Consider the following 21,154-nt stretch of genomic DNA (forward strand, 5'->3'; position numbering starts at 1 on the left):
CAGCGGCCATGGTTCACGGGCCCAGCCGCTCCGCGGCATGTGGGATCCTCCCGGACCGGGGCACGAACCCGTGTCCCCTGCATCGGCAGGCGGACTCTCAACCACTGCGCCGCCAGGGAGGCCCTGTCTGCTCTCTTTAAACTAGAAATTGCTACCTATCAGTAAAGAGAACTTCTTACCTGAGTGAAAGGATGGGTTTCACATCTCCAAATTAACCTATCTTCCAGTTTTAAAGCCACCTTAGAGCTTTGTGAACATTAAGTAAGTTGCTTAGAAGAGAGTCCTGGGTTTGAATCCCAGTCTTGCTACCCAATGACTACAAAATCATGCGCACACTACCTGTATAACCTCAGTCTGTTCACCTGTAACATGGGTTGAAGAAAAACTATTTTGCAGGGTGGTTATAAAGACAAAGCGTTGCAAAAGTGCCAAAAGCATAATAGATGCTTAGAGAGTAGTCATTATTAGTTGTACTATTATAAATGCTACGCAAATCTAGCAAGTAGATACCCACTGCCGGCTGAAATAGGGCTGGATAAGACTGTAACATACTTATAAAATTTAAATGTGTTGAAAAGACAATGTGAGTTTAGCTCATCTATAAAAGACATACAAATGTAGATTTGGGGGTAGAATGGAGTAAGCCGCTAGACCAAAAGAAGAATGTTAACAAAAGTCGTGGACATGGGAAAGAAGGCAGCTTGCACAAGAATAGCAGGAGACTGATCTGCCCAGAGTGGGTAGTTGTTTCAGGAGATGTAAGACACCCAAGCTGTCTAAATAAATTGGCCTGAGATTTATTGCCAGCCTGAGAAGTTTAAATGTATTCCAGATAACCAGCATTTCTTAACATGTATCCTATGAAACATCAATCCTGCCTGTTACTCTGCCAAAATAAGTAGAAATAAAAAAAACTCTGCAGCCCAAATTAGCTTGGGAGGGACTCTATGCTCCATCATCCTCCTGCAAGTCTACCCTGCACATTGGCATAGAAAGGGCTCTGCGAATTCTGCAGTGAGGAAACAAATTTCAGTTTAGTTGACCCAGCATTTCCCTAATGTATTTAATAATAGAACCTTGTTTTGAAAATATTACTCATTACTATCCCTCAGCACTAGAGTTTTATAAAACAAACTTTGGGAAATTCTGAGAGAGACCAGTGAAGGAAGCCGGTATTGGTTTCGTGAAAGCCAAGTTTGGGTTCCTACAGTGGTATGCAGAAGGGGCTGACGGAGAAAAGACAGAGTTTAGTTGCAGGCAATAGGATGAGGTTCTGGCTGCCGTGGGAATGGGAAAGAAATTATTTATTAGAAAAAAAACGCAAAGAGACAATCAACCAGACCTGACGACTGATTACCAAAAAGGGTTAGAAATGCCCAAAGTATGAGAAATAACATTAAGACTCAAAACCTGTGCAGCTGGGATAAAGGGGGTGCCAAAATTCAGTCAACAGATAGGGGTTGGAAACAGCCATGAATCTCTCCATCCAACTCCCAACCCAGATAATTTACAGAATCAAAGGTAGCAACTATTAATCAAATTAAAATATAGTCCTTTGTGAAAGAAGAATGTACTCTCCCCAAAAAATTAGAAGCTGAGACCTACCATATTCGTATCTTGTCAAGAAGTCCTATGTTAAGGACCTGGAAGTTTGGACAAATGTGAAACCAAAATGAGAGAGTGACTGCAGATGCAGGCAGGGCTGTGAGCTCACAGGATGAAAAGGTGTAAAGTAAGAGCAGAACAGGTGTGTGCACTAAGGAGAGATCTGAAAGGGCAGAGCAGAGGAGAGGAGCAATGGTTGGTGGTGGAGAGCATTAACCAAGAAGGGGACTGCGATAAGGAAAGGGATGATACTACTCATAAATACTCATGTGAATTTCACATCAAAGGGAACCACCGAGTGCAGCTAATGAGTCATATCTCCAAACTCCCAAGGAAGGTTAGAATTCAAGTGTTGTAATCCAAAAAGCTGAAGAGGTTAAGTGACCTCAAAAACATAGATAAGGTTTTAAAAGGTGAGCAAATACAACTGCTTCCAAAGAGAAGCCTTTAATCATGTACAGAAGAAAGAAATTGGCAAACTTCATATATATTTGGCAGTAAACCTCCGAAATGAATAAAAATGTAGTCAACAAAGAACATATAATAGTGCTTAAAGTTTGGGCTTTGGAGTCACATGGACCAGGCTATTGGCTGACCTCACCTTATTTAATTTCTCAGACCCTCAGATCTCTCATTTGTACAATGGGTATAACAATAGCTTCCACTGCATGGATCATTGTGAGGATTAAGTGACAGAACGCGCCACGGAGAGCATTTATCACAATGCTCGACACAGATTTACATTCGATAAATCGCGCCTGGTAATAGGAGCAATTGTAGTGGCAGCAGAGTAGCAATTTTTTGTTGTTCTTATTTTATTTCAGAGGAGATGTGACCTCCAGAGAGGTATAAATCTGCCTCAGCTTTGCATACAGTAATGTGGAATTTATTATACAGTTTTTCTCACAAAGTATACTTCTCAGAGTTTGGGATTTGTATTCTTTGTTTTGTCACTTAGGGGTATTTTAGCTGCACCACTTTTAAGAGGTTTTGGTCACAAGTTTCTTTAAAAACTGGGTATTTGCATCTTCCTTGAGATTCAAGATGGCAGCCTTGGCTAAATGTGCCAGATGTCTAATAATGAATTTATACATATCTTTCTGTATAAAATATAGTCTTTCAAAATTAGGCAAGAGAGTAACTTTTAACTGAATGATTTAATAATGGTATATCTATATTAAGAATACTTTCCCCAGCAAAAATCCAGGGAGGCCATATGATATTACAGAATGAATACTGGAGAAGGAGGTAAAAAAATGCAGGTTTTCTTCGTAGCTCTTCAAGTTAATACTACCGTGAGCCTCAGTTTCCTCACCTAAGAAGTAGGAAGGTTGACCTCATAGTTAAGGTCCATTCATTTATACAATTCCATGATGCTAAAATAATGATGAGCTTGACTGGCAGAGCAATTCTGCTCTTTCTTACTCCCGATGGAATTGATACACAGTGATTTCAAACTTAAAACTATATGTATTTTATCATTGTAAGTAAGAAATTTGGGGATATCTTTACTTACTGCTGGAAATACCTCCACCTTGAGTTGCCAGAAGGAAAAAAAATACCTGGAAAAATGAGCGGACATGGGAAAACCACGCCAGTTTGATTTGTCAGTGAGCACAGAGCACACCAACTGTTCTGGACCTGAGCAGAAAGGTGGAGGTGTCGCCAGGTAGATGAAAGCATGGGCACTTGAGTCTACCTTTCTCCCTGGGTGGCGTGGAGGGAAACACTATCAAATTGGAAACTCTTCCTAAAATCCTTCTCCAATTCCTAATCCCCACCAGTTGTAAAGCCCTTCGGACCTTCTCTTCCCTTCCTAACTGCACCTGGTTGTCAAACCAAACAAAATGACTAAGAAGTCAATGGTAGAAACTCCAGCCCAGGCCCTGGGGCCAGACTTCATTGGAGGAATTTGGGCTCCACTACCTACCTTGGGCATCGTTCTTAACCTCTAGCCTCAGTTCCCTCAGCTGTAAAATGGAGCTGATAACATTACTTGACGATAAAATGGATGTGAGGATCAAATAAGATCAAAGATAGCCCAGGACAGTGTTTGGGCTGTTTATTAATATAAATAAATATTAGCTGCTGCTGCTATTACAATTACTGCCATTATTGTTCCATGATGATGATTGTTAACAGTCAGAACTTACGAAGTTACTAACACCCTGTAGAAACTGACAATACGTGGTGGATAATAACCCCTAATAACCTCAGGCTCCTCCAACTATGCAGCAATTTACAGCCAGAACATTGAAGGTAACAGTATCCCTTAGAACAGAGCAGCATATAAAATGGAAGACAAACCGATTTCCTCACACCTTTCCAAGGCCGCTTCTGCCTGCGTGGGGTTTCCCAGCCACCACGTGCGGTACAGTTGGGTTTTATTTGCCACCCGGTCTGCTGGTTGGGCCTTGGGAACTGTGACAAACCCACCTCCAGATGCTGGAGGCCAACTTCAGCGGCCACTTAGCTTAACACCTCCTCCTCCTCCTCCTCCTCCTCTTCCTCCTCCTCCTCCTCCTAGGCAGGGCTAAAGTCAACACCACAAATTCTTATTCTACAAGCATCTTGAGCTCCGGTTTCAAATTTCCTTGCTTTCCTGAGTTAAAGACACTCTTGGCGTTAAGGGACCTGGAGTTGCTTACAGTCTCGTAGGCTCAAACACAGAATTACTAATTTGCGGAACCTCTGTCAGTGGAGATTTCTCATAAAATGGGCCCTAAGTTCACTGTTTCATTAAGTTGTTGCATTCCCCTTCCTACAACCACTCGTTAATTGGAGATCGCTGTAGCGATGCTTAGGGACTTAAAAAAGGTGTGCTAAGACCAGGCAGGGCAATTCCACCATGCCCGTGGTGGGTGCACACAGCAGGCAGGGCCCCTTTTGGACAGCAGGCACCCCAGTGCTGTGCACAGCTGGAAATCTAACTTTGGGGGTTTTAAAAAGTCACCTGGCAACTGTGAGCCTCCTTGTACCCTGAGCTGCTGAAAGCTGATATTTCCTGTTACTTGTGGGACATGTAGTTGAGGTTATTTCAATTAAATGCACATCTGTGCTCAGAATACCCTACCCTCCTCTGTGTTACATAATCGTGAACTCTGTTTTGGGGTTGGGATTCTGATGGTGAGGATTGATGTAGCTACAGGCACAGCTTAATGAATCTATAAGACCAGAGATGGGGCATCAATGTCTGGACTGCCTTTGGTTGCCTCTGGTCTTGTAGATGGTTAAGAGACTAGATTCTTTCTCAAAGTCAGTCTCTCTTTCCCTCCCTCTCTCTCTCCACACACACACACACACACACACACACACACACACACACACACACACACGGACCTTCTCTTCCCTTCCTAACTGCACCTGGTTGTCAAACCAAACAAAATGACTAAGAAGTCAATGGTAGAAACTCCAGCCCAGGCCCTGGGGCCAGACTTCATTGGAGGAATTTGGGCTCCACTACCTACCTTGGGCATCGTTCTTAACCTCTAGCCTCAGTTCCCTCAGCTGTAAAATGGAGCTGATAACATTACTTGACGATAAAATGGATGTGAGGATCAAATAAGATCAAAGATAGCCCAGGACAGTGTTTGGGCTGTTTATTAATATAAATAAATATTAGCTGCTGCTGCTATTACAATTACTGCCATTATTGTTCCATGATGATGATTGTTAACAGTCAGAACTTACGAAGTTACTAACACCCTGTAGAAACTGACAATACGTGGTGGATAATAACCCCTAATAACCTCAGGCTCCTCCAACTATGCAGCAATTTACAGCCAGAACATTGAAGGTAACAGTATCCCTTAGAACAGAGCAGCATATAAAATGGAAGACAAACCGATTTCCTCACACCTTTCCAAGGCCGCTTCTGCCTGCGTGGGGTTTCCCAGCCACCACGTGCGGTACAGTTGGGTTTTATTTGCCACCCGGTCTGCTGGTTGGGCCTTGGGAACTGTGACAAACCCACCTCCAGATGCTGGAGGCCAACTTCAGCGGCCACTTAGCTTAACACCTCCTCCTCCTCCTCCTCCTCCTCTTCCTCCTCCTCCTCCTAGGCAGGGCTAAAGTCAACACCACAAATTCTTATTCTACAAGCATCTTGAGCTCCGGTTTCAAATTTCCTTGCTTTCCTGAGTTAAAGACACTCTTGGCGTTAAGGGACCTGGAGTTGCTTACAGTCTCGTAGGCTCAAACACAGAATTACTAATTTGCGGAACCTCTGTCAGTGGAGATTTCTCATAAAATGGGCCCTAAGTTCACTGTTTCATTAAGTTGTTGCATTCCCCTTCCTACAACCACTCGTTAATTGGAGATCGCTGTAGCGATGCTTAGGGACTTAAAAAAGGTGTGCTAAGACCAGGCAGGGCAATTCCACCATGCCCGTGGTGGGTGCACACAGCAGGCTGGGCCCCTTTTGGACAGCAGGCACCCCAGTGCTGTGCACAGCTGGAAATCTAACTTTGGGGGTTTTAAAAAGTCACCTGGCAACTGTGAGCCTCCTTGTACCCTGAGCTGCTGAAAGCTGATATTTCCTGTTACTTGTGGGACATGTAGTTGAGGTTATTTCAATTAAATGCACATCTGTGCTCAGAATACCCTACCCTCCTCTGTGTTACATAATCGTGAACTCTGTTTTGGGGTTGGGATTCTGATGGTGAGGATTGATGTAGCTACAGGCACAGCTTAATGAATCTATAAGACCAGAGATGGGGCATCAATGTCTGGACTGCCTTTGGTTGCCTCTGGTCTTGTAGATGGTCAAGAGACTAAATTCTTTCTCAAAGTCAGTCTCTCTTTCCCTCCCTCTCTCTCTCCACACACACACACACACACACACACACACACACACACACACACACACCTCCCTCTCTTATCAGGGAAAACTTTGCCACTAAGTACTATTTCTATGTCTGAAAACAGACATTCGGCCAGCAAAGAATTTATCTGATTCGGGTCTCTGTTGGGTGGCTAGGTCAAGAGTCCACCTACTGTTTGCCAACACACAGTAAGATAACATTCCACACAAGCCAAGTGCTATACATACAACAGACAGTGGCCTTCTTGGCCCCCAACTTATGATCCCATCATGCTCAGCTCAGGGAAAGCAGGACTCGCTTTAGGCTATAGCTCATACTTTGGCAGGAAACAGCATTTGCACCAAAGCTTCATAAAGTTTGTTTAGCTCACTTCAAATATCTTACTTTAAATAAATCATCTAAACAAAATTTAATTCTTTTCAGTTGGAAAGAGAGAATGTCCCATGTTATTAAAAGACAGTAATCATTTTCATACTTCCTTCAGGTCTGATTTTAAAAGGACTTTTTTTTTTTTGATAGAATCATCTTTGGCCTTTCAGACCAACCCAAAGACTACTGTACTATAAGGAATATAACAATGTTGTACCTCAATTGTTGCTTATTACCTACAAAATGATAAATTACTGTTATCACTGACTTGCAAAGAGAAGACTAAAAATGTTCTACACGTTTACTTCGAGTTTTCTCTTCACTGTTCCTTTCAGAGGTCTGAGAGAGCCCCAAACACTACCAAGACAGATTAAGCCAGTCAATAAAGCAGGAATTCTGTGGGATTTTAGAAACAGACAATGCAATGTCACTGTTGGAAACAATGCAACACTCATTTCACTGCAGATAACCAAAGTAAGTTTTAGATTTGAAGCTACGTAATTAGTCCATTTTATCTGTGTATGTACGTATACATAAATATCTAAGTATTGATTCCTGTCTCCTTCCAAAAGAGGATTGGAAGTAGTTTACACACATACATGCTAAATAATCCAAAACACATAAAGGTAGAAGACATATAAGATGAAGTCAGGAGAAAGTTTATTACTCAAGAACCACATGCTGTTAGAGATGGGTACAAATTTATTTCTAGCTTCCTAGCAACTAAAGCAAAGATGGTTTAGTTGACTTGAATCGATCGAGATATAATATGCCTTTACAATTTTTTTCTAGGGCTAGGCAATGAAAATACAGAAATGCATTCAATTACATCCAGAGGCTTCTGCTCTGTCTTTTTTTTTTTTTTTTTTTTTGCCACGCCGCGCAGCATGTGGGATCTTAGTTCCCCAACCAGGGATCGAACCCGTGCCCCCTGCAGTGAAAGCAAGGAGTTTTAACCGCTGGACCGCCAGGGAAGTTCCCCGACCCTGTCACTTTTTACATCAGCAAAGGTCAGCCTCACTTTACCCTCCTGCTTCATCTAATCACTGTGTTAAGAGTCAAGTTACTGTTACTAGTACCACAGGTGTTTATTTCTGGATTCACCTACACTGTTACCCCTGTTTGGAGTACCAATGCTTCTCAACCAAGGGTGATGTTGCTCCACAGGGGACATTTGGAAATGTCGGGAGATATTGCTGGGATGCTAACGGCATCTAGTGGGTAGAGGCCAGAGATGCTGCTAAACATCACACAATGCACAGGACGGCCTCCACCACAAAGAGTTATCTGACCAAACTATCAGCAATCCTGAGGTTGAAAACTCTGCAGTGACTAATGGGGTATATATGTGCATGTGTGATCTTGTTTGAATGAGACAGAAATTGGTCATTTTTCTGGTTTTAGAACACACTAGCCTTAGTTTGGACTTCAACCTTTGTTTGTCTGCTCTAGGAACCCATATACCAGAAGAACTTTCATAATTGACGTAGGAGGAAAAAACGAGCTCTAAGGTTTGTTCTGGATCCTGGGTATGATGACAAAGGAATTTCAAAATAGGAGGTCTTTTGGCCACAGCTAAAGGACACTGGAATAAGTCTACCTGAATGTGCTATGAAAATCTGGGCATTGCTTAAAAAAACTGGAAAAACTGAAAGTCATCCCATCTCCTAACTCGACCTGAATAAATAAACCTCTACAAATAGAATGTGTTTTACAGCATTGATGGAAGAACTGCTGGAGAGCAAGAGAGAGTATACAGATGGAAAGAACACCAAAGGAAACTGAGACATCACCATCTGATGATATCATCTCGATGTGGACCAAGAACCACATGCCTGGGCTCTTCCCACACTGACCTGCTGGACGCAGGCACACAGAGTCAGCGATCTCCCAGGTGCCTCTCCAGCTGGGTGGCTTCTCCCTTGCGAACTTGCCTCTCTCAGTGACAGAAGTCACAGGCTCATTCACATGTACAACAGTTATATGTACAATACAATGTACAACACATGTACAATAAATATTTAATATGACCAGTTACAAACTTGGTTTAGTTTTGTCATGCCCATCCTTCTATTCTTCTTTTCTTTCCTTTTTGTTTTCTAATAAGCCACCAGTATTCTGTATTTGGAAAGTCTAGCCCATAGTGGATAAACTAATAGTGAAATGTAGCTTTCCTCTCAACGATCTCAATAATCATCCTTCTTGATTCTTGCAACATAAAGTCAGGTAATTCAAGATTTAGGCTGTTTCTGTACAAGACTGGCCATGTTTTTATTAAGCTGATAAGCAGTGTTCCTGCCTGACAGCAGTGAGATGGGCAGATGTAACCTATCTGTGTTCATGCAAATCAAAAGGGTCAGCTAGAAAATCTGAGGAGTTCATTAGAAGTCTGTCTCTGTTTCAACTAGGAGGTACTTTCTAGGGAAATGCAAACATCTTCATCGACATGGATACAGAGGAAAACTTCATCAATTCAGACTCGACTCTGCTCATCCAAAAAGGAATGAAGCTGGAAGCAGCCTCCAAACCATCCCTAAACAAAATTTCCTCAGAGAGTCTCTGGGAAGATGATTAAATGTAATAGTTTATACACATGTTTTAAAATCAACTGGTGTGTTGATCATAGCTAATTCTTCTTTCTGCATAATTCCCAGGCTCTACTAAGTCATACTTGGTTGGCCTCCTTTGAGTTATTTTATGTACTTCCTTACCTTTAAGGAAAAATTCTTTTATTAAATCTATAATTTAATTTTCATTAATTCAGCCAGCACTTTCATCCAGTGTATAGTGTATAATTGTCTAATATCTCTCAGTCTCAAAAAATAGTGAGATATAGATATGTATGTGTATATATATATATAGTAATATATGTATATATGGTAATATATACAACGAACCTATGCATCCATTGTCTAAATGGGAACACTTGTTCCCATGTGAAAGCTGCTTTTCAACTGTCATCAAAGGCCACTTCTCTAAGCCTGAATGGCTCAAAAATGCCTTCTAATAGACTCCATGGCTTGGTTAATCCTGCTTATCATACTAATTTGACAGTGACATTATGAATACTCCTCCTTTAATGAAACACTTCAGAAAGCTATCTCGAAAGCATATGAATGTGAGGGGACTAAAACAGTGGTTTGCTAATAGATCTGGGCATGCCTACATGTGGGGATGACATTAAATCTGTTGCTATGCTCTCTGTGTGGTGGGTAGTATAGTCCCAGATGGCTTTTGGAATAAGCCATGTTAGAGAGAACCTTCAAGAGCTCAGTTAAAAATAACAGGATGGCCAAACCATTGCCAATCTAATGAACTCTTGTTTTCTCTGTACCAACAGTGACATGGGATGTGCCCAAGTGAAAGGGCAAAACGGTGGGGGTGAGGGAGGAAGAAGGGCAACTGTTTGGCTTCATAATGATAGAAGGAGAATCTCTCCTAGATTATATATAATGTTTGGTTTTACTGGATATCATTATCTTAGCCGCTATGACTGCAAATGCTATTAGCAGTTAAAAGGCACATGAAGTTATCTGGTCCTTCCTAAAACCTCATCAGACCGTTTGTCTTCTAAATTTCTCAGAGCAACAAATTCCAACGGAAACATCTACATTTGTCTCAATTGTGCTTCTGTTCGAGGATTACCATTGACTTAAATTGTCTGTAGAAAGGTGAGATGATCCCATCCTAGACCTACAGAACTAAAATAGGCTGAAAACTTATACCACCGTTTTTCTTGTTGCACTATAAAATGCAAAATAAATATTAATAGCATATTTTAAACAAACTTACTTTCAGTGCAAATAGGACAGCATCCTTTCCTGTTGAGAATTTTACCCTAATCAAGAGAAAAACAAATAAGATTTCAGTGTTAAGAAACAGGGTCTGCTGAGGACAAAACTCTTTTTTAAATCTAATACCAGACAAACCAATGAAATCAGTCCCAGATGTATTTGAACTCAATGCCCAGATGGTGATGATGGTGGTAAAAACGAAGTTTCAAGTATCAGGTTCTATGGCCAGGCAGAGTCATTCAGAAAGCTTTCCTGTTTTTATCCTCCGAGAAATATAATATCTAAAGGCCTCATTGGTGTGATTTTTCTCACATGGAGCGAAGATGGAGACAGTCTGGATTCCACCTTTTCACTGATACCCAAATCTAGCCCTCTAGAGACCAAGTGCACACACATAGAAATGGGAATTGGCTGTCAAGCTATCAATCCATGCAAGGCCTTCATTCTGTCTTTGCTTATTGGAAGGGCCCAAAAATAAACAGCAACCCAAGCTTGGGCCTATGCATATGAACAATATCTGTGCTACAGATCAAATTCAGTCTGATTTCTTCTTTCAGAAAGCAGCATGCTATCCCTGTTAAGTCACTATTATGTAGTCAAAGCCAATCAGGCTGAGGGTTTTGAAATCCTGAGTAATTTTCCATTACCTTTCTGGAAATACAGTGTAATCTCCTCTACTGCATTTCTTTCAATTTTTTGCTGATACTTGACATTTAAAGGAAGAAGCATATTCTCAGGACCCTTATCAGAGAATGGATCTTTCTTATCACTGACTCAATGGAATTACAGGGAAAAAGAAATGTGGAAGAAGATTAATATTTAGGAAGCACATGCTATGAAACAAACATCCTACTAGATATTTCCCCTAGGTTACCTAACATCAGGTTAATTGTAAGGATTTTATAAGTTAATATTAAGAACATATTAGGGTTTAATTAATATTATGTTATTATAATCTGTGTTATTAAGATGCACAAGAATTTTATGAGCTGAGCATTTTCCTTCCTATAGATGAAGAAATTGATGTCATGCAACACAAGGGTAGTAGAACCCAAAATCAAACCTAATTTTGTGTGACTTTATAGGCCACCTTCTTTCCACTCCAGATTTTTTTTTTTTTCTGTGGTATGCGGGCCTCCCTCTGTTGTGGCCTCTCCCGTTGCAGAGCACAGGCTCCGGACGCGCAGGCCCAGCGGCCACGGCCCACGGGCCCAGCCGCTCCGCGGCATGTGGGATCCTCCCAGACCGGGGCGCGAACCCGGTTCCCCTGCATCGGCAGGCGGACACGCAACCACTGCGCCACCAGGGAAGCCCTCCACTCCAGATTTTTAAGATGAGAGAGGTCTCATGTTAATCTTTAAGAGAACTTAACATTTATTGGGTATCTGCTATACAGTAGAAAGAATGTTATACGTTCTTCTTACTTTATCTCATTTATGCTTCACAACAACCCTCTAAATATAGGTGCCCCTTTCCCGTCTTTATAGGAAACTAAGGAAACAGACCACAGAGAGGTGGCCCAAGACTTGTGTCAAGGCCACACACTGGTTTACTACCTGTCAATTGCATCAGGAATAGATTTAGGTACTTAAAAAAAATCATACTAACCAAAAAAAAACCAAGTCGCTAGTTGGTTACTGAAGAATTAGAACCATGTCTGATTCATTTTTGCATCAGCTAAGCCTTAAAAGGTACATTAAAGGCTATGACAAGTTTGAATGAGACTTAAAACTGGCAGCCCTCCCATGGCTGGGGCACCATGACAATTTTACGGCCAAGAGCTCTCTTATCTGTTTCTATTTGGCACAGAGGTCTCCTTCGGCTTCTCGTGACGGAAAACAGTTGAGGACAAAGCCAAAGGAGGTTGGATCAGGCTGATGGAATGATAGCATCGGAGGGTGGCATCAGGTACTCTAACCGAACAGAGCAGAGCTGTATAAACCAAGTTCTCAACAAAGGGTGACTATGATTCCCTACATCTGCACCTTGACAGAAACAGCCAGCTCCCTTCTTCAGGAAGTGAGAATGGGGCTGGTCATATCACTAAATTAGGCAGGGAATAAATCAAGTGCAAGCTATGAAGTCTGTGCTCCTGAGTTACATGTAACTCGCTGTGGAACTCTGGACCCGCTGTGACCTCATCAGTAAGAAGGGTCTAGTAACAACACCCACCTCAGAGGGGTGGTCTCAGCAACAAACAAGATTGGTCCTGTGACTACAGAGAAAGTTTCAGTACATATTAACACTGATGAGATGACACTGTCATAACGACCTTGTCCCCAGTGGAACCTTCAGTCTCTCTCAAAAAAGGCACTCCTTTGCCCCTGGGGGACTGTCACGGAGGGAATCCAACCACAAAATTCTTTTTCAACAAGGCATGCATACTTCTGGAAAAAGAGATGTGTAGTAGCCAGGAAGGATAGAGCAGGAATACAGTCTGATTCTCCAGAAAAAATCGTTTAAAATTTCCCCAGGCAATGCAGGGGAGGGGAAGTAAGTGTTTAACAGGATTTCCATGGTAGAACTAAGTTATCTTCCAAAGTGCTTGTGCTGGCCCCTGAGGAGGGAAAGTATGAACCAGAGGAATGGTTGGAAAAATGCCTAGAAACAGAAAGGTAGGCCCTGAGGCAGGAGCCAGGCACTGCCTGATGGGCTCTGACAAGATGAGGAGGGGTGGGGTGGGGTGGGAACAGGCCCCCGCCTGGAGGGACGGATGCTCCCTGGCCCAAATATGGTCCACAAAGAAGAGACACTAATGAGATGCTGGTGACAGAAAGAGCGTTGACCTGCCCATGGCAAGAGGACAATGAAAACCATCACGCCTGCAGCACAGCCCTCTGTTTTTGTCTTGTAAAATAAGGAAGCCCATTATTACTAACATGTGCTGCCAGAGTTCATTAGCAGCAAGGGTTCCCCGAGGACGGGCAGAGATGATGTGATCCCATTTTTCCCAATGAATATTTATAAGCAGACCATGCTCAAGTCTCCTTATTGTATCTCCTGTTTTTTTTTTTTTTTTCTTTTATAGGAGCTTTTCAGTTTTATGTCTGAGGCTTTTAAAAGCAAGACTAATTAGGGGTTTTTTTTTCTGCCCTTTTTATTCAGTTGTGCAATAGCAACAGCTGTTGTTTTTTTGTGCCTCATTTGGCCCTCAAGTAAAAACAGCAACTTTTTGTTGATAATAATAACAGATGTGAATAAAATTAAAAGCCGTCTCTAACAGAGAAGGGAAGACATGTCCTGAATATATGGATGTATTTTTTCATTCACTGGACGGTATTGAATAGGCTTGACATTTTCCCAAAATGCATAAAACCTTGAAAGGTTTCACATTGCTGAGGTGAATTCAATGAAGCTCACGCTTTGGAAGATAATGGTTGCTTTATTCAGTGCGCTGGAACTGTGGGTTTCTGAAAAGAGATATTTCCATAAGGACGCTATTTCCATTTGGGGCTACAACAGAGGCCAGGGTTAGAGAGGGAAAACTTCAGTAAAGGGGCTGGAGGGTGCTGCTGGGCAGGTGAAACCCCTTGGGAAATTTACTAATAAACAACTACATATTCCTTTGAATGGTTAATGGGAAGAAAACTCTGATTTGAGAAGAGAGAGAAAGGAGGAAAATGCAAAGGACGGTTATGATGTTCAACAGAAAACCCAGCAGAAGAAACAAGGGAGCAGATCAAACAGGAGTTGGAGACATTGAAACAAAGAACTGGGAGAGGTCCATAAGACATGGAGCAAGGTAAGAGCTATTGTCCCGCTAGGCTAGAATCTGGGTGGGAACCGTAAAAGCAAAGGAGCAAGCTTTGCAAGGGACATGTGGCTGTTTGGGAACTTGGCAGTTTTGGAGGATCTGGATTTTGTGTTCAGAAGATGGTAGGTGACCATGCCACACACAAGATGGTTCTCAAGATGCTCAGGCAGAGAGAAAGTCAACCTGCACACATACCTGAGGGCAGCTGCTGATGGGAACGCACTGCTTCTTGCGACACTCTGTCTTGCCTTTCACACAAGCACAGATGGTGCAGTTGACAGAGGACCACATCTCTCCATCCTACAGGAGAGAGCATAGGATTCTGCTATCAGCTGGAGGCTGATGGGAGCTAATCCAGCAGGCTGGGATTTGTCTGTCAAGGAAAGCATTTCTTACCCTGAGTGATGGATGCCATCATTAGACTAAATTACTCTGTGGCGTTCATCTACATCTAACTGATTTGATAGAAAGATTAGATTGGAGGGCGTGTGTGTGTGTGTGTGTGTGTGTGTGTGTGTGTGTGTGTGTGTGTCCCATCATCCTTGCTAGGGAGTGTGTGTGTGTGTTTGTGAGGTTCCCATCATTATGGCTGGGGAGTGTGTGTGTGTGTGTGTGTGTGTGTGTGTGTGTGTGTGTGTGTGTGCATTTCCCCTCCAGGATATAAAAAGAATTCTCGTACATCTAACCAAGTCATATTTGCATCTTGCACCTCCTACATTGTTTACTTAGCTTCACCCTGGGAGACAAACAAGAGTTTTCATACATGATGCAACCACTAGGGTCTAATTTTTCCATCTGACAGGACTGAACTCTTTGAGCTGTCCCAGATGCCAGCAGTTAATTGAGATGTCCGCAGGTGGTTAGTTTATTCCCAGATGTGACATGGTTCTGGCCCACACAGGGCACGAACATGCAAAGAACAGAGGCTAATTCATATGACTCCGATTGCCAGGCAGACACCTGACCAGCAAGCCGTCTGAAAATGTGGAGCCCAGACAGAAAACTCCACGAGCCATTTGTCCCATGTCCCTGCCTGTCTGATACTCTCCTCCCAAAAAGCTGGGTAGCACTTTGGGACACATTTTCTAGTCCAGAAAGGGCTGTTTGAGGAATTTCTTTGACTCACTGGATTTATAATTGGCAATTGCCAAATGCCCAGTCACAGAAACCCTGTACCTCTGGAGAACATGCAGGAATGTGCATCCTTGTTTGTGAGAAAAGAGATTACAGGCAAAGCAAGGATTCCTTTCTGGGCTTATGGACCTAAGCAGCAAATTTTATTAAAAACAGAAAAACTAGCCCAGATCTTTGACGTTGACTATTTCTCTTTCTCTTCCTTCTCATTTTTTGAAGGTATTTTAAGGACTACCTACTCTCTAGTGCCTTTTATTTCTCTGACTGAGTCTGTCTCCAAGAGCATCTGACTACTGCAGATTCTGAGTGCACATTTCTAGGACTCTGTAAATTACTTCAGGCCTCGTCTACTTATATAAAGGGACCTTTCTGCGAGGAGCCTGGAAAGCACTTTGCACACAAAACTGTCATCAGAGTGAGCCTACTGCGTCTGGATGCTCTGGAGACAGAGGAAGGCTTTGTGTAAAGTGGACACGTGAGTGGCTCTGGAAGCCTGGTGTAACCACAACACACACATACGACGGCCTTCCCTTAGGCATGACACATCAGGGCTTCTTACAGATGCCGTAAGAATCAAGACTCTCCCTCCACCTCTGTAACAGGAAGTGTAGCTAGGTGCAGCAGGCCTGAGGTGCCTCTGTCTCTGACTTGATTCTGAGGGTCTCGATTCTCACGGTATCCTGAGATGATGCCTTCAGATACAGAGAGACTCCCTCCACCCCTGGGGAAAACAGACTAGATGGGAAGCACCTTGGACAAAGCCAACAATCTTCATCCAGACGTTTAAATGGTGGCTGCACAACTTCCCACCAGGGGTGTCAGAAAATGATGTAAAACATACCTGAGATGGGCAGCAGACAGCCTTTCTAGCTCGGCTGGGGCAGAACTCTCTCACCTTTACTCACCTGCTCTGCTGGCCACATACTCTGTGAACATCCTCACCCGAACATCTTCCAAATGAGAAAATCTCTCTTCGAAAAAGTAATTTAAGTGGAAAAGTTCTAAAAGATTCAGGATCTTGGCAAGGAGCACTGAGCATCTCCGACTGCTGGAGATGGCCCTGGGCATTTGGGCACCCGCAGCTGTACCATCCAGGGGACATCCTCAGCTCAGCCCCAGCCACTGGCCACCACATTTGGAAAGGGCAATAATGTTTTACAGGTTTAAAGTATTTTATAAAGCAAAAGTAAAGCCAAAGAAAAACACGTTTTCCAACAGTTGCTTCTCTGTCCCTGTGTGTCCTTGATTCTAAATACATATGTATATATAATATTGTAATAAGTACATTTATACACATACACACATGTATAGGCAAAAGATGGAATACTGCAATCTGCATTTTGTCAGGAGCTTTTTACAACTCAGTATTGTACAACAGTTCCCATGAGCTTGGCTCGTGACATACCCGGAAAATCTTGTTTCCAAACTTGCACACTTTGATGTCTTCCAGGGGCACTCGTAGAAGGCAATCCTCACAACAGGCCTCCTCGCCTGTGCTGCATCCACCAGGGTGGGAGCACTTCTTCTTACACACTACAGTAGAGTCCTGGGGGCCCAAAGGCAAACTGGAAATTAAAAACGATTTCCACCTCTACCAAACATCCTACCTCGCCTTCCTTTAACAACCCACAACTAACTGCTTTAAAACATACCCTGAAGATACCATATTTTAATTTGTTGCCATAAATCTTTCATTCACTTCAAAATGTTATTTCCTGACTTAGTATCTGGACCAGAAGAAGAAGCTATGTGACATATGCTCCCCACCTTCCAAGGGTTTATCATTTAATGCTCAAGAGACTGATGATTCTGCTAGAGCCAATGTATGGCAAGAAGCCCTGGGTCACTGTGGGCCAACAAGCTTCCTTCCTTCTTCCTACCCTTTTCCTTTTTTGCAGCCTTCATTAACTGTGCTTCCTCTGTTCTCCTCCATGGCTTTATGACACCTTCTAGAAGTTTAGTGTAAAGGTTTAGCGTACCTTTGATCAAAGAGTAAAAATTTAGAGCTCACGTTCCACGTCAAGATGAAATTCCTTAGTGTGTTCTACGTTCACAAAGGAACCAAACAAGCAGTTCCAAAGCTGGGCCTGGGTTCTAGGGCTCTTCCATAAACTGTGTGACCTTAAATGAGGCCACTTAAACTCTGAGGGTGAAAAGTTTACATCTGTAAAGTAAAGGGGCATGGCTTGATTTCTAAAGAAGTAGCATTCTATGAACAAAATAGCCAAGTAAATTGTGCCTACTTATTCACTCAACAAAGCATGGAAGAAAAGTTCAGAGCAACTTAAAAAAAGTAGATTTCTCCAGTTCCCCAGCCAACAAGCTGCAATTTCTGGAGTAGACTGTCAGGTGGAATGACTGTAAGAGCAAAACATTTATGTGACTTAGCAGAAGACAAGATGGAAGAAAGAAGTGTCCCAGGGTAGATGGGCAATGACCTCAAAGTGTTGAGTTAGTGTGAGCCAACAGCAGGGAAATGAGAGACTAAACCCCTCTCCAAAACATAGACCCTATTAGTAAGCTTGGAGAGATGACTCACTTCTGAGCATGGCATACAGAGATGCCGTGTAAGTCAACAGATGTAACTTCTATAGCTTCTATGTTAATTCTATGACTTCAAGAGGCACTTCTGGTACCATCTACTATACTCCCAGTAACTCATCCACTTAAAATTAATATGACAATGAGATGATCCTTAAAAAAAAAGAGGCATTTATTATTCTGTATTTTTAAGGTTCTAACCACATCATATAGTGAATAGGATGTAGAGTTGAACAAGACCAGGGTAGAATGCCAGTTCATTTATTAAGTGTGTTATCTTGTGCAAATCCATCTCCCTGAGCCTCAGATTCCTCATCTTCAAAATGGAGATGATAATACCTACTTCTCAGGTTTATTGTGCAGTTTAAATGAAATATGTAAAGTACTTGACACAGTACCTGGCGCATAGAAATTATTATAAGTCAACTCATAAATTGGAAAAAAAATTCTTTGTCAAACTGTATGTCTTGATTTCAAGTTTGAAAAACAAGGGCACTCACTAGCTCTCGAATAATGCATACTTCATGGTAGATTTCCCAACTTTCATTAAATACACACCCACACCCACCCACCCCCACCACACACACACACACACACACAAACACACACACAGTATCCATTAGATCATTGCCTGGCACTGGGTTAAGCAATGAGAATACAGAGATGGATGGATGTGCTTCTGTCTTCAAGGAACTCACGAAGAGGAGAGATAACCATCTGAACAAAAACTGCAGTATAATGTGGTAAACAGAACTAGTAAAGGTGTAGGGGTAGTAGAGAAGATGGAACAATTACCAATCTAGGTGGGTCAGGAAAGCCTCACTAAAGGAGGTGACACCTGAGATAGGCTGCTGTGGATGAAGACGAGTTTGCTAATCAAATTTAAAGAAGATGAGGACACGGCAGGCAGAAGAATCCTTAAATTTAAAGGCATGGAGACCTGAAACCATACTGTGTTCAGAGAACTCTTTCCTGTACCCGCCATGGCATTGGATGGGGATGCCGGAGAGGGAAGCTCTAAAGAGATAAAAAACAATACTGATCATCCCAAATGATTGCAGCCTGATTCTTCAAACATCCAATTTTCCAGAAATGACCGTGAACTCATACTCTGATAAAAACATCTTGAAGGAATGGTTACACTTCTTTTGAGTACTGGGACATATTGCCTAATCATCTCTCAAAGAATCTCTTAAAGAATGAGACCCAAGGGACTTCCCTGGTGGTGCAGTGGTTAAGAATCCACCTGCCAATACAGGGGACACGGGTTCGAGCCCTGGGCTGGGAAGATCCCACATGCTGTGGAGCAACTAAGCCCGTGTGCCACAACTACTGAGCCTGCGCTCTAGAGCCCGCGTGCCACAACTACTGAAGCCCACGTACCTAGAGCCCGTGCTCCGCAACAAGGAAAGCCACCGCAATGAGGAGCCCGTGCACCACAACAAAGAGTAGCCCCTGCTCGCTGCAACTAGAGAAAGCCCACGCACAGCAACGAAGACCCAAAACTAAATAAATAATGAATTTATTTAAAAAAAAAATTTGTCTGCAAAAAAAAGATAAAAAATAGAATGAGACCCAAAATATTGCAAGCATAACTAATTTCCATTCCTGGGATGCTTGGCTTTCCTGTAATCAAGAGAATTGGAAATGTGATGTGTTTCATCAAAGGCTCAGTATCCCCAAGAGGAAGCTATAACCTGTGAAATTCCTGGAGAGAAAGAGAAGTCCTGAGGATGGAGGCCAAGGCGGAAGGAGGGGCTATATGTTTAGCACAGGATAATACAAACCACGGAAGAGAGGACGGAGCCTCAGGAAGGTATTCCCGGGCTTCAGAATTACTCACTGTTCAGTGCCAGGGAACAGACAGTCCAGACCTTACTGGGCCACCTCCCTGAAGGAGTGCATGCTACTTAACAAAGCATGCCTTGAGTAATCAGGAACTTCTGAACTCTAATCCCAGCTACTGACTCATAGTTGACATTGAGAAAAGCTCCTCTTTCCCTCTATAGCCCTCTGGCTATTAAAAACAAAACAGCAACTATCACCACCAAAATGTATTATTCTAAACTCTTGTTACATAGATGTTTGGGTTAACTCACTAATGAATGATCCTAAAGTCCTCCATATAAACGATTTTCTCGGTTTCAGAAATAAATCACCACATAAACATAGTCTAGAAACGTGTGATATGTATCCCTTTAAAGTTCTGAAGCTGTGGAATTCTTTCTTTACCAGTCACCAGACTTGTGGTTGCCTTTTGAGAAAAGTGTGCAATGACTCAAGGAAGAAGTGGTACAATGAACAACACATAAATACTCTTCTCCCAAGCTACCAGGTTTATTTTTATGATAAACTGGGAATCCATGCCTTTCTTTTCTCTTGAATGTGATTAAAGCCATTTTTATTGCCAGGTGTATCAGAGAATTCATCTTGAATAATTAGAGCCAGAGAACATTGCCACGTGCATTTGTCTGATTTTTTAGAAAGTCCTTCAGGAAGGACAGCCGCTGAGTTTAATTCTCACCACCAGGAGCTAACTTATTGGTCCTGGGAAGATGACAGTGAGCTGTAATTTGGGTCCTATGTTTGAACATTCTTGTGACCTTTGAAGTATGATTTTACCCGTAAAGTGACATCAATAATGCCTCCTTCCCATAAATAACACATTATCATGTTTGGCTATGTTAACACTAAAAACCAGAAATGCTATCAGTGTTGGACCACAGCCCCCAGAACCACCTTACCCTGCAGGTACATGCAGTGCAGTTATCATAGAGAAAAGAGGATCCATTGTCATAAACATCACTGCGAAAGAGGCAGCTTCCAAACGGGAGGTCAAATACTTTCCTCTGACCTAGAGGGAAGCAATGGCATAGTGTGAGCAAGACAGAAGCCAGGTATGTCCCACTTCATCATCAGCAATTACATCACAGGATTGTTCAACATTCTCACAAGACCAGCTATTTTGGTGCACAAAAACAGAGCCTTGGGTCAGATGTTCCCAGGGGATCCCCAGGAGTCATGACTTTAGAGAGTTTTTGCTAAAGAGACTTTGATTCCACACTGAATCCTTTAAGTTCAACAAATTATGAGTTCATCATAGTGAAGCTAGATGACTAAGACATCCTATCCTG

The 21,154-nt window shown here is 42.5% G+C and overlaps 1 protein-coding gene across 2 annotated transcripts in view; it reads right to left on the reverse strand.

The window, feature by feature from the left end:
* The window catches only part of BMPER (BMP binding endothelial regulator), a 270,991-nt gene that overhangs the window by 107,421 nt on the left and 142,416 nt on the right, over positions 1–21,154 (reverse strand). For both annotated transcript variants that reach the window (XM_024130256.1, XM_055084685.1), the window contains exons 8-11: positions 20,765–20,874; positions 16,885–17,025; positions 14,541–14,645; positions 10,590–10,635 (exon numbers count right to left, since the gene is read on the reverse strand). In XM_024130256.1, the coding sequence (XP_023986024.1) occupies positions 10,590–10,635; positions 14,541–14,645; positions 16,885–17,025; positions 20,765–20,874 (402 nt within the window). The remainder of the gene's footprint in view (positions 1–10,589; positions 10,636–14,540; positions 14,646–16,884; positions 17,026–20,764; positions 20,875–21,154) is intronic.

Source organism: Physeter macrocephalus, chromosome 5, assembly GCF_002837175.3.
Source record: "Physeter macrocephalus isolate SW-GA chromosome 5, ASM283717v5, whole genome shotgun sequence".
NCBI lineage: Eukaryota > Metazoa > Chordata > Mammalia > Artiodactyla > Physeteridae > Physeter > Physeter macrocephalus.